Source organism: Paramisgurnus dabryanus, chromosome 8 (assembly GCF_030506205.2).
Source record: "Paramisgurnus dabryanus chromosome 8, PD_genome_1.1, whole genome shotgun sequence".
NCBI lineage: Eukaryota > Metazoa > Chordata > Actinopteri > Cypriniformes > Cobitidae > Paramisgurnus > Paramisgurnus dabryanus.
The window spans coordinates 3,755,941-3,770,753 of record NC_133344.1 but is presented as its reverse complement, the minus strand read 5'-3'; the positions used below and the strand labels follow the sequence as shown (position 1 = coordinate 3,770,753).

The 14,813-nt window shown below is 38.8% G+C and overlaps 2 protein-coding genes across 2 annotated transcripts in view; one reads left to right on the top strand and one right to left on the bottom strand.

The window, feature by feature from the left end:
* Nucleotides 1-14,813, bottom strand: part of LOC135771698 (uncharacterized) — a 232,922-nt gene that overhangs the window by 136,853 nt on the left and 81,256 nt on the right. The gene's annotated exons all lie outside the window — the stretch shown is intronic.
* Nucleotides 3,816-14,813, top strand: part of LOC135771613 (uncharacterized) — a 37,336-nt gene continuing 26,338 nt past the window's right edge. Inside the window, exons 1-5 of the mRNA XM_073815452.1 lie at nucleotides 3,816-3,865; nucleotides 4,044-4,151; nucleotides 6,135-6,230; nucleotides 6,370-8,181; nucleotides 12,876-13,049. Coding sequence (XP_073671553.1) covers nucleotides 3,816-3,865; nucleotides 4,044-4,151; nucleotides 6,135-6,230; nucleotides 6,370-8,181; nucleotides 12,876-13,049 — 2,240 coding nt within the window. The remainder of the gene's footprint in view (nucleotides 3,866-4,043; nucleotides 4,152-6,134; nucleotides 6,231-6,369; nucleotides 8,182-12,875; nucleotides 13,050-14,813) is intronic.

Sequence of the window (14,813 nt, the reverse complement as noted above, 5' to 3'; positions counted from 1 at the left end):
ATGCCTAGTCCTGGATTAATATCCTAATGCTTTTTGGCATAAATAAAAATCTAAAATTTTGAGCTATAAAATGAATTGTTGGCTATTGCTACAAATATACCTGTGCTACTTATGACTGGTTTTTGTGATTCAGTCACATTTTATTTTAATCTAATTGATTATTTCAATGTTCCAGTCTTGACTCAACTGTGGGGTGGGAAGGCTAATGAATAATCTTTTAGCTTTCCATTTTATAATTTCTATATTGGAATTTTAGAGACAAATATAATTGCAATAACATTTACATACAAAAACTTTGAGAATATTTAAGTGAAAGGAATGTTATTTTTAAAATATATATAAAAAAAACATTGTTTATATGAGTGATGAAACGGATTTCCCAGGTTTTTCCCTCACTCACTTCACCAGATCAAAATCACCCAATTACTAATCACGATCACCTGACACACCTTATCATCTCTGCACCATTTAAGACTCTCACACACAAACACACTGTCCAGTGCTAGCAATGTTTGTATGCTGCATGGACTAATCTGACTCTATCTACCAGAGGCTTCCAGTCATTGTCATCATCTGTGTTGGATATTTGGATACTCTGGAATACACCTGTGACTGGGTGGTGTGTTTGTGCCTGCTCTTCACCTGGACTTTCATTTTTTACCATTACAATTTACCACAACTTTTAATAAACTGTTTGATTTTACTCTCTGCCTCTGTTATCTTCTGTCCCTGACAAGTGACTTGAATGTTCCTCTAAAAATGTTTTGAATAATGTTCTTATAACCAAAAAAACCTTCAGCAAAGTTTTTATAATTTAATGCAAACGTTAGGAAAACGTTAATATAATGGGGATGAAACATTATAATGTTTTAAAGTTATGGGAACATTTTTATAACAAGACTGGAACGTTCTAAAAAACTTTCTAATAACGTTATCATAACCAAACAAAGTTTATAAAAATGTCAAAACGTAGTTTTTCACGTTCTAAGAACATTTAGAACATAATGTTTTTGTAACCTGTTACAAACATTAGAAAAACGTTCTGAGAACATTAATATAATGGTGAATGGAACGTTTTAATAACGTTTTTAAAAATGTTCTTAGAATATTATTACAACAACAGACTGAACCTTTCTAAAAACGTTTTAAATAACGTTCTTATAACCAAACAGTAACGTTAATACTACGTCTAAAAAACTGGATGCTTTTAACGTTCTAAGAACGTTTAAAACATAATGGTTTTATAACCTGTCACAAATGTTAGAAAAACGTTTTGAGAACATTAATGTAATGGTGAATAGAATGTTTTAAGAACGTTTTAAAAACGTCCTTAGAACAGTAATATCATGGTGACGTTTTTAACGTTCCTAGAACGTTTCAACCGAATGTTTTTGTAACCAATTACAAACGTTAGAAAAACGTTCCTAGAACATTAATATAATGGCAAATGGGACGTTTCAAGAACGGTTTTAAAAACGTCCTTAGAACAGTAATATCATGGTGATTGGAATGTTTTAATAACGTTTTGAAACACGTTCTTAGAACATTAACATAACAACAAACCGAACCATTCTAGAAACGTTTTTAAAAACGTTCTTGTAACCAAACAATAACGTTAATACTACGTCTAAAAAACTGGACATTTTTAACGTTCCTAGAACGTTTCAACCGAATGTTTTTGTAACCAATTACAAACGTTAGAAAAACGTTCCTAGAACATTAATATAATGGCAAATGGGACGTTTCAAGAACGGTTTTAAAAACGTCCTTAGAACAGTAATATCATGGTGATTGGAATGTTTTAATAACGTTTTGAAACACGTTCTTAGAACATTAAAGGAACAGTATGTAAGAAATTTATATCAATGAATCATAAAATGGACCTGATATGTCACTAGACATTAAGAAATCATTTTCATTTCAAATACTTATATCACTCACAACAGTGGTCAGGCCAGAATATTGTCATTTAAAAATTGGAGTTGCAGCCCTCAACTGATGTTGATGTTGTCATTTTGTGTATTGGCCACCAGTTGTGTGATTGCAGTACCAGTTTTAGCCACAAGTTTTGTGATTGCAATACCAGTTTTGACCACAATCCTACATACTGTTCCTTTAACATAACAACAAACCGAACCATTCTAGAAACGTTTTTAAAAACGTTCTTGTAACCAAACAATAACGGTAATACTACATCTAAAAAACTGGACGTTTGTACTGTGTAAGAACGTTTAAACAATGTTTTTATAACCTGTTACGAACGTTAGAAAAACATTCTGAGAACATGAATATAATGGTGAATGGAACGTTTCAATAACGTTTTTAAAAACGTTATTAGACCATTAATATAACAACAGACTGAACCTTTCTAAAAACGTTTTGAATAACGTTCTTATAACCACACATTAACGTTAATACCACGTCTAAAAAACTGGACGCTTTTAACGTTGTAAGAACGTTAAAAAATAAACGTTTTCCAAACTTTCGTAAGACGTTCCGGGAACGTTTTTATAACGTAAAATTGTTAGCTGGGTTACTACAATACAATCATTCACGCAAGTATTGTCTTATAAGTATCTGATTTTGCAGATCATTCGTTTAATCAATGCGTATTCATATTGTGATCTGTGACAATATGTTGCCCTGAGAACATCTCTCCCTTGGCAAAATCAGTTTGAGCGTGATAGCACGGGGTGTTATATATAGTAATCGACAAGCTATAGCTTATTAACTTTTATGTTGTTGTTGTTCAGTGATAGAAGGAAGTTCAACTTCTGGGTGGTCGGTGTAGTATTTGTCCTGCAATTTCCTCCATCGTGATTAGACAGCTGGATAAATACACATTATTAACAATGGTTTTACAAAGTATTGCAAAGTAATTTAATAAGAGTCCTAGCCAAATGGGGGCTTGTCCAACCCCATTGCTGTCATGTGAGTAGCTAAAAATAGTTACTATAATAGTTAATAGTTAGCATTAAGAGTTTCTTCTTCTTTTGACCATCAGGCTCGTTCCAACAGCCTCAGTGATACACACACAGTGTCAGCAACTCATTTGTCACAATCCTTTGCAATCTTTGACAGTTGGTTGAACCGGCTCATTCAGTTATTTTTTAGTCTGGCATGCTATTTTGACTGTGCTTCATGTGTCATCAACCCGAAACTACAACCCGATTCAGTTTGATTTGTGTACAGGAGTAGGGCTTTTTGTACACACAGCTGCTTTTGATATTTCTTTCATAGTTTTAATTGTTGTGAGCTGTATTAGTTTGTACAAATTCTGTACATATGCCATACTAAAAAATAAATAAATTAAAAACATGCAGCTATTGTAAGGTCCCTGCACATGTGCTGTCAGCAGAAACGCTTCATCATCTGAGGGGGAAAAGACATTCCAAGGGAAACGAAAGTGGCTGCTAAACCAGCTCGACCGGTTAATTCCTGAGAACCCACTCAAAAGAACGATTCCTTCAAGAACTAAACATCACTAATTGTAATGACAGCGAGTGTTCAGGTGAGACGAGATGCTTTTCCTTTCCTCATTCATAGTTTCTCTAAAAAACAACATTTTTATTTTTTTTATTTTGTGTTATATGTGATTCTTCAAAGAAGGAACATCTGTGTTAATTTGTGTTGTGTTGATATAATGTTGTGTAGTTGTGTTGATGCAGTTGTTTCTTCAACACTCAGGATTCATTAATTTACTCAGTTATAATGTATGTTTATTCACTTTAAGTTTATTTTGTGTCTGAATCTTATTTTCATTCAGTATCAGTTGTGGAGATCAGATTGATCAGATTCACCTCTGCAGCTCCATCATGGATCAAACACAAACATCAGCAGATGAAGATTTTTCTACAGGATGCAGGTACTTTATATGAACACTTTAAGTGGCCCAAAAGAGGTGCCGGTACTCTATTATTTTTTATTTTTTTGCTGACTCGACTCCTCCTATATTGAAGGGGTTTTATATACAGCAGTCAACAGACGATACAAATAACATTAATTTACCATCAGTATTTATTCTAATACGTTGTCTGTTATAGTTCAGATCATCAGAAGAGATCAGATCCAGAGTTCAGCTGTGTGAAGAGTGACCTGTCTATTCATCAACCAGTAAATTTTAAGAGTGATGATACAAGGCATAATCTAAGGTATGTTAAAATAATCTGTGATGCATTATTTTATTTAACTTTTAAAGTATCGATATACAAAAATTGAGCACAGAATTGCTTGCACAGTGACATCTGTGAAATTCTATCTTTTCCTTTCATTAACAGTTTAGCTCAATACAGTTTTTGTAGGAGCATAATACATACTGTGTTATAGGTCAGGGGCCGTATTCACAAATCATTTTATCTTATCACTAAGAGTACTCCTAAATCGCACTAAAAGATTTTAGCTAGGAGTTTTCTCTTAAAAGTTATTCACAACGCCTTTCAGACCTACTTTTAGTAAGGAAAAATGATAACTCCTAAACTAAGAGTGAGTCTTCGTTGCTACGGATGACGTCAATTCTCATGCACAAGCTGCCTCGCAATGACCACGGTGATTGGTTGTTAGATGACAGGGCTGTCATGCGTAACATAACACAGACGCACCAAATCATGGAATTACAATATCGAAATATGTCTGTGTCCTATACAAAATAATAATAGTAATGCCATCAAAATGCATATATTAAAGAAAAGTTGTGAATTAAATTAAATTAAATCAAGCCTAATACAAATGAAAACCGCCAATTGCCTAATAATAAAACGACTTTGCATTACTTGCTTGATTAATGTACATCCTATTAGCCTAAATAGACTACTTAAAGCAAGGAAATGTTGCCCATATTAAAGAAGCCTGCCTAATGTAATAAATAAATGATGGTGGAACTCGCCAAAAGAAAGCCCAAATGGATGCAGGATCAGTTACTGCTGCTGGCCCAGTTGGTGCTGAAAAAAAGAAACGTAATAAAAGGGAAATTCGGCACTGAGATATCAAGCAAAACTAAGCGTGAGACATGCGAGAAAGTGATGCGCGGGTCAATGTACAAAACAACTGGCACCCGACCAACGTTTTCAACTAACCCGCCCGCAACTCGGACCGCAAAAAATAAAAAATAAATAGTGTACCCGACCCGCTCCCTGGCCAGCATTTTTTTTAAGTAGTAATTGTTTAATAGTTAATTGCCATCTTTATTTCAAACGACCCGACCGAACGCGACCCGAATATCATAAAAAATATTTTTGGATGACTCGTGACCGCGGGTGACCACATGCATCCGCTCATTTCCGATCAACCCGCGCATCACTGGGGAGAGGATTTGTTGCAGATCAATGCAACATTCCCGCTTATGTCGCGGACCCCGGACGAATGCGAGAGGCGGTGGTATATGCATTACAATCGCAGTAGAGGGTTGAGATTGCAGCCTTTAAACAGACTAGCATGGCAACAGGTATGCCTATAATATTAAATATTTAATATCATTATTGTTTCATGTAATTCTAAAAAACTTCCTGCTTGTCATGAATGTAATGAATTATGAAACAAATGTCATAAACAATATGCTTACATTAAAGTGTGCTTTTAAGTATGTGCAATGCTTTTGAGTTGGTGAAACTGTCCATGTTAAGGAGGATCAGCACCTAAGACATTTTAAGATCCTTTGTGAATAGGTCTTAGTGAGTTAGGAGTCCTCTCGACTTCTTTTAAGCTGTCCCAGACTTAGGTGCTACTTTTAGGGCTAAAATGCTTTGTGAATTACTCTTAGTGAAAAAAATTAGGAGTCCTAAATTTAGGAGTGACACGCCTATTATTTTTAGGAGTTGCTTCTAAATTCGCCAGTTAGGAGCTACTTTTAGCCTTAAAATTCTTTGTGAATACGGCCCCAGATTATCAGAAGAGATCAGATCCAGAGATCAGCTGTGTGCCTATAAAGAGTGACGTGTCTTTGTTTAAACCAGTACATTTTAAAAGTGGTGATACACGGCCTGTATAAAACAACTATGAATCATTTGATTAAAGGTTGACATTTTTATACAATTATGTATATTTTTAAAGGTATGATAAGTTCTTTAAATGTTTGTAGAAACGTCTCCCAAGAGGTAGATGAAATATAATCGATTCATTGACTCAATTCTGCTGCACAGACCCGATGTAACTGAACCCGACTGTGAGGGTAGGAAGATTGAGCAATCTGAGAATCAAACGCCAGACTTCAATGAAAACACGAGTCCTTGTTTCAGGTGAATTGTTGGGTATTATTTTTAGTTTATTTTAATAATTAAATTAATTAAACATTTCATAAGCTCAAGTAATATGTTCTGTGTTTTTTGGCCCTATGCATTTTTTATTTATGTAATATCTGGTATTTATATTTTACAGCCATGAGTCTAATCTTGCTGATGTCCTGGACACATTCAGATCAAATCTGAGGAAGAAGTTTGAGTGTTTGTATGATGTAACATCAAATGAGAGAAACCCAACACTACTGAATGAGATCTACACAGAGCTCTACATCACAGAGAGTGAAAGTGGAGAGATCAGTAATGAACATGAAGTTAGACAGATTGAGACACAATCCAGAAGAACAACAACAGAGGAGACACCAATCAAATGTAATGATATCTTTAAACCTTTACCTGAACAAGACAAACACATCAGAAGTGTGCTTACAAAGGGAGTCGCTGGCATTGGAAAAACAGTCTCTGTACAGAAGTTCATTCTAGACTGGGCTGAAGAGAAAGAGAATCAGGACGTCCACCTCATATTTCCACTTCCTTTCAGAGAGATCAATTTGATGAAGGACAAAACACTCAGTCTTTTAGATCTTCTTCATTTTTTCTTCCCACAAACAAAAGAAATGGAAATCTTCAGTGATGAATATAAAGTGTTGTTCATCTTTGATGGTTTGGATGAGTGTCGTCTGTCTCTGGATTTTCACAGCAGTGTGAGGTTGTGTGATGTAAGTGAATCAACCTCAGTGGACGTGATGCTGACAAACCTTATCAAGAGGAATCTGTTTCCCTCGGCTCTCATCTGGATCACCTCCAGACCAGCAGCAGTTGATCTCATCCCCTCTGAGTATGTTGATCGAGTCACAGAGGTACGAGGCTTCACTGATCCACAGAAGGAGGAATACTTCAGGAAGAGAATCAGTGATGAGAGGCTGGCCAGGAGAATCATCTCACACCTGAAGTCATCCAGGAGTCTCTACATCATGTGTCACATCCCAGTCTTCTGCTGGATTTCAGTCACTGTTCTAAAGAGAATGTTGAGTGAAGCAGAGAGAAGAGAGATCCCCAAGACTCTCACTCAAATGTACACACACTTCCTGATCATTCAGACAAACATCAAACATCAGAAGGACTATGAGAAGAAAGATGAAGACATGACCTTCAAACTGGGGAAACTGGCTTTTGAGCAGCTTGTGAAAGGCAATCTGATCTTTTATGATGAAGACCTGAGAGAGTGTGGCATTGATGTAGCAGAAGCATCGGTGTACTCGGGATTGTGTACTCAGATCTTCAGAGAGGAGTTTGGTTTGTATCAGGGGAAAGTTTACTGCTTTGTTCATCTCAGCATCCAGGAACATCTAGCAGCTCTTTATGCTCACATCTCCTTCACAAACTACAACAGATATGTGTTTGATCAAAGTCATAAGGCAGGTTGGTTTTGGAAAATATTGAGCAGATTAATATGTAAATCATCAGAACAGATTTTATTATCTGAGTTACATCAGCGAGCTGTAGATAAAGCTTTACAGAGTAAGAATGGACAACTGGATCTTTTCCTGCGTTTTCTTCTGGGTCTTTCACTGGAGTCCAATCAGATTATCTTACAGGATCTACTGACACAGATGAGAAGATGCTCCTACATGAAAGAGGAAACTGTTAAGTACATTAAACAGAAGATGAATGAGAATCTGTCTCCAGAGAAATCCATCAATCTGATTCACTCTCTGAATGAAATGGGTGATGATTCACTGCTGCAGGATATTCAAGATTATGTGACATCTTCATCATTAGGAAAGACCAAACTCTCCTCTTCACAGTGGGCAGCTTTAGTTTTTGTTTTGTTGACGTCTGAGCAAAATTTGGATAAACTCATTCTAAATAAATTTATTGGGGATAAAAATAAAGCAGATGAAGTTCTTGTGAGACTGCAGCTTGTGATTAAAGAAACCAAAAAACTACAGTAAGTAAAACTAACAGTTAAAATATGAATGCATATTGAATACTTATTTTAGGAGAATTCCTTCCATTTCTAAAAAAAGATTGTCAAGTGTTTTATTTTCCTTTTGTTGTTTATAAATCATCAGCCGATCTCAAAAGCAGATATTTTCGTGGTGGTCTCTCAGATGATACACAAATTAGGTAAACGAGCTTCAGCTGGTTCAAAACACTACTGTAAGAGTGCTTACTCGATCTAAGAAGTATGATCACATAAGCCCAATTTTGGCATCTTTACACTGGTTACCAGTTTAATATCGTATACATTTTAAAATATTGCTAATCACCTTTAAAGCCTTAAATGGCCTGGCACCTTCGTATCTTCAAGAATTAATAACAGAATACAATACATACACTGTGGTCGCAAAATTCTAGTCACTTAATTATCTTTAGAATATCAAGTGTCTAAAAGTGGTAAATCCTTTTCCCCCAAAGCTCTGGAATGATTTGCCAAAATTTTTTTGAGAATCAGACACAGTCAATCACTTTAAGTCTAAACTAAAGACATTTCTCTCTAACAAGGCATTCTCAACGTGTCCAGAACCGAGCAGATATTGCACAGCTTTCCACCACACACAAAAATAGTGACATTTATTTGATTTTTAGGAAGAAGTCATCGTCGTCATGGGGGTAGTGTCACAGAATTACTTTTAGGGCGGAACCAAAAAGTGAGAGGAGAGGTTCCGCCCGGACCGAAATTTTAAAACACCCGATGACTTCCTGGTTCTCCATGGCAACAAAACGGGGTTATTAGAAGCAGGTGACATTGTTAAGCGTGGCGATTCGTGATTGGGCAATGCAGCGAGGGAGAGACCTATAAATAGGACATCCAAAGACACAGAAAGACAGAGGATTTCCGGGCGAATTCACTTCCCCCATGGGCGCCACCACAGCACGATCCCACTGAAGAGTCCGCGAGCCCCGTTGATCCGGCGGACGCTTAGAGCGAGCGGAAAGAGTGCGGGGCCGTGACGGACGAAAGGAGGGAGTCGTGTTGTTGGGGAAGTGTGGAAGTCGTCACGTTCATGATTGTTCCATTGTTCTTGTGGATGTTGGAGCGGGCGTTGTGGCAAGGGTGTGTTGATGTGGTGAAGTGGACGAGAAAGAGTTGAAGAGAGGATCTGTTGGAGAAAAGAGGACAGAGAGACAAGTCATTGAAGCAGGTTTGGAAGAAGGCAAATCATATTGAAGCGGTACATTCTTACTTGTGTGTGTACATCTGCATTGAAGGTCACAGCGAAGCACGACCTCTGGCGGAGATTTCGCAGAGTCGAGTGACTTTTTGAAGACTGCTAAAGGAAGGAGAACAACACGGAAGAAGAGAAATAAGCGTCACCAGACTGTGAGTACCAGTGGTCTGTTTTACATTCACTGAAGCATTGGAGGAACGGACAGTCACTATTTGTGTGGAGTATGTTGTTGTGTAGTGGCCCTACCGTGGAGAACGAAGCCGGTGGGCGAGCCAGTGGATTGCAGGACATCTGGAGCGCTGTGCGGGGACTCGTGTTATCCATCCAAATCGCCTGTGGCAGCGATTGTAAACACCTCTCCCTTCAGTGAAGTACTTGACCCAGCGTGGAAGTATGGGGCTTATCTGTCACTAACAGAAGTGTGGATTGCCGTGGGTGAGTGTGCATTTTTTACGTGTGTGCACCTGAAGTATTTGCAGTGCTGTGCCGTGTCTCCTGTCGCCCGTACCGTCCCTAGGTCAAGCCAGTCGCTGTGAGGTGTGTGTCGTGGAGCTGCTGTGGCGTGATCATCATCGTGGACTTACCTTCTTATTCCCCCCGCCTGGGTGTCCAAGCAACGAAGGGGATTGTGTGAGTACTCTATTGGAGTGCTGTGGAAGAGATCATAGTGGCAATTAAAGGAAGTAGGGAAATAGTGAAGACGCAAACTAACAGTTGTGTGCAAACCCCGTGTGGAGAGAGGGCCTAGCCGTCTGCCCCACCGGTATAGGTGTCGTTCTGACCTTGGGAAGGAAACGGAGCTGACGGATCTGTTACGGACACCATCTTGCAGCCCCATCTGCATTCTCACTGCCTCTCCGGACGGTATCGGCTGTGACAGGCCAGCAGCAACTGTGTGGAAGTGGGTAACGATTACACTCTCTCACCGTGGACCAAGGCTAGGTGACGTACTAACTTTTTCACCTATGTTGTAATCCTCACCTGTGATGTGTCAAGAGTGAGTGAAGAAGAGTAAAGTTAGAAGCCATACTTACCGGAAGAGCTTGTTGATCTAGAACTAAAAGTTATACGTACCCAAACTGTCTCGTCAACACAGAGCAGCACGCCTATTGAACCGCAGAGCCAGAGCTAAAAGCCATACGTACCTGAACTGTCTGGTTGATACAGAGCAGCACGCCCATTGAACCGCAGAGCCACATCAGAACCAGAGCTAAAAGCTATATGTACCTGAACTGTCTTGTTGACACAGAGCAGCACGCTCATTGAACCGCAGCGCCACATCAGAGCCAGAGCTAAAAGCTATACTTACCTGAGTACACCACGGTCATTCGCTCGAGCAAGACATGGAACGGCTGGAAGACTACGGAGCTATCCCCGTGACAGAGCAGGTAGTCGCCACATACCCCTACATCCACTAACTGTTGTTTATTCTGCCTCCAGGAGAAGAGGAGGGCGCCACGGGTTCAAGGAAAACAAGGGAAGGAGCTCCGTCCCCTTGTCTCCCTCCCCCCTCTCAGTAGTGCCTTGGCCCCGGAACTTGGCCCCTCTTCCCCCTCCCTCCTGTAAGAACCAGCTGGAGGATAGAAGAATTATTTTAATATCCCCTTTCCCCCTTGCTCAACAGTAATTTTAATTAATTTAAATAAAGTTTGTTTTAACTTTTACTTACCTGCTTCGTGTGTTTGGTCATTGGGGTGCTTTTGGGGACCTCCTTGACGTGGAACGTCCGGAGGGGCATCAGTAGCCCGCTCCGGTTTGTAACAGTAAATGGTAAATGGACTGCATTTATATAGCGCTTTTAACAGACCTATGGCCATCCAAAGCGCTTTACAATTAGCCTCACATTCACCCATTCACACACCGACGGCGGTGTCAGCCATGCAAGGCGCCAGCCAGCTCATCGGGAGCAGGTGGGGTTAGGTGTCTTGCTCAAGGACACCTCGACACTTGGTCCGGTGGAGCCGGGGATTGAACCACCAACCTTCTGGTTTGTAGACAACCTACATGAACCACTAGCCCACTGTCGCCCCTAGTAGAGCTGTCAGAGACCAATGACAGTTGTCACATGGTGTACGGTGCAGCGTTTCGAGTATGGTAAAAACAACATATGTGAACAAGAACCGCACTAACTGAAAAATAGTGTCATTTGGAGTGCTCCGATGCTGCACCATGGTGTCTGTGTTTCACACCAATGTGTGTGAAAACACCCTAACAGACCCAGTTCCTGCTGCCGAGAAGGTCATAACGCCACTGATTTACTGGCCTTACTTTAAAGGGACACTCCACTTAAAAAAAAAAAAATATGCTCATTTTCCAGCTCCCCTAGAGTTAAACATTTTATTTTTAACGCTTTGGAATCCATTCAGCCGATCTCCAGGTCTAGTGGTACTTTTAACATAACTTAGCATGATCCATTGAATCTGATTAGAACATTAGCATTGTGCTCAAAAATAACCGAAGAGTTTCGATATTTTCCCTATTTCAAACTCGACTATTCTGTATTTACATGTACTAAGACCGACGTAAAATTAAAAATTAAAAGTTGTATTTTTCTAGGCTGAATAATCTAGGCTGATTTTCTAGACATAATAATCAAGGACTGCAATGATATTACGCAGTGTCCGAAAATAGTCCCCTGCTATTGAAAGTTATTAAGGGGACTATTTTCGGGCGCTGCGTAATATCATTGCCCCTCTTGCAGCCATGTCACAACAGCAAAGCCAATGTTTGACCAACAACCACTGGTCGCTTGTATACAAAGAATTAGCCATGTTGTGGTCTCTCTAAAGGGTGTGTTTTCTCCCTAGGATTTTTCCCATTGGGTTTTTCTCCTAAAAGTTTTTTATGCCCTAAGGACATTAGACAGCTGACATTAGCTTAACTTTGAACTCTCTTCTATACATTTCATCATTACTATGCTCACTATGGGTTTATCTTAGATGCTTTACTGTGCTTCTTATGTTGTCCACATTTTTTTCTGTGGTTTCTCCTGCTGTTTTAGTGTAAAGCTGAAACAAATAAACAATTATGAAAAGTGCAATATAAATACAATTAAATTGAAAATTTTATTAATTCGTTACATTTATATAGCGCTTTTCTCAGTGCTCAAAGCACTTTACATATGAATGGGGGAATCTCCTCAACCACCACCAATTTCACCAAAATTTGAAATGAAATGACAGTAATGTAAGGTATGTTTGTAAAAACAAATTTATAGACCTTGTCCTGGCTTAATCTAAACCCTCTCTGGAAAACTGCCCCATAATGTCAAAAGCCTTCAATTTACAACCTCACATCAAAGTTGACATGTTTACTAACTAATTTTTAATACAACTTTTAATAATATTTTGTCAGGAGTATTGTTTCTTTTGGAGTCAATGAGAAGGTTTTTTTTGAAGAATTATTTGTTTCTTACGTACAGTTTGCAGTTTATGATTTGTGACTGTGTTTATCAATTACATTATTACAGGTTGAGTGATTGTAATATCACAGATGAAGGTTGTGTTGCTCTGAATTCAGCTCTGAGATCAAACCCATCACACCTGACACATCTGGATCTGTCTGAGAATAATCTAAAAGATTCAGGAGTGACCCTGATCTCTGATGTACTGAAGAATCCTGACTGTAAACTAGAAATACTGGGGTAAGATTGTGGTCTAATGTTATCAAACTGTGTTTCAGATTTTCAAAAAATATATAATGTAAATGAAGTTGATTTCAAACACAAAACATTGAAATTGTAAGTTATGATGACTAGTGAGTAGTGATGATCCCATTTTTCAATAATGCTGTTAAAGCATAAATAAGAGCTGCAAAATGATAAAGCTCAAAGTTCACTGCCAGGCAATATTTTCTTTAACATAAGGCCCCTTTCAAAGCCTACAGTGAATGGCCGTTTTGGACTACAGCCCTCTACTTCCCACTTGAATGATGTCAACGTAAGAGTGTTTGACTAACCTCTGCCCACAGGAATATGCCAGTCGCCAGCTAAGCTAACGGCAAGCTAAGCTGCTATCGAATCACAATACACCAAAAAAGCTACACAATTAGAACTCGATATGTATTTCTGTAGGAGGAACTTTGTAGAACAAGGAAGTAGTGCTGCTTTCGTCATAGAAAAGCATGACTAAATATAGTCGTCAATGAACCTTTTTCACGTGACGAAAACGAGACGAGATGCAACAAAAATGCTGGTCATGCGACGATGACTATAATAAAATGTATAATGGAATATATGACACAGAGCGAGAACATGAGGATGCAAGAACGCTGAAGAACGCATTTTAAGAAACAGCCTCTATCCCAAAAATGTGATGATTGACACAGAGATAACCATAGCACGTTCTGCCGTCTCACATGCTTATACCTCACAGCTTTGACCAAAATAATAGTGTTATGTTTTGCAATAAACCTCCGTCTTGGTGTTGTGTGTTGTACGTATTTGTAAGGCTGCTCTACAGAGCCCTGTCTTGCAGTGTTGCCAGGGCTCCGTTCTTCATGCATCGCTTTATACATCCAAGATCAAATGAGACATCCAAGATTTTCAGATCTTGCTAATTATGATCTCGCTTACAGTATTTGGTTCTTTGAACACCCCTGCTGTTGATGATTAGTATGGCAGGATTTAATTATCTGAGATCACTGAGCGTTCTGGCACTGCAAGAAAACGCAAAACATATCGATAGTAGAAACACTGATCAGCCACTCAGTGATTGGCCGGTTTTTACAATGGCGCAAACTAGCACTGAGGTAAAGCTAATCTTTTACATTATAGCGATGATGCTGGTAGTGACGCTTCTCTCAGACCAATCAATGATCTACAGTGTTTTCGTGTCACGTTTGGTTCAGCTCTGGTCTTTTGGAACCCCAACCGAGGTGGTACGAAAAAAGTATCGGGTACTACGTACTGCACCCAGTGGAAAAGCTCCCAAAAGTAAGCTGACCCGACCCAAACTAAACCAATCCGTGGGGTACTATGCATGTTTTAACCCCTGCAGGGCGCGAGCTATTGATGGAAGGTTGTGAACTTTTTATGAGCTGAATTTGTAAACCCAGTTAAAGCTACTTTTTTACATAAAATCATCCTACATAATGTGAAAATATAATCTTGATATCTTTACTATGCTTGTCAAATTAATGATTGATGCTCCTGACTTTGATCCTCCTAAAGTACTTTAAGTGTCTTTTAAAAGCAGTTAAATGTTGTTTTGTCTGCTTGTAACAGCAACTTAAAAGGAGAATAAAAAAACACAGGTGGTAGTCCTGCATCTTCATGTGATGTGCGGGCAGGAGTGATGTCTCTAAACTGATTGATTGTACAGATCATCTCTGGAGCAGTTGCTCTTTCTTAAACCCACAGACAATGCAACAATTTAATTGCTGATAAATACAATTTGAATTGTAGTTT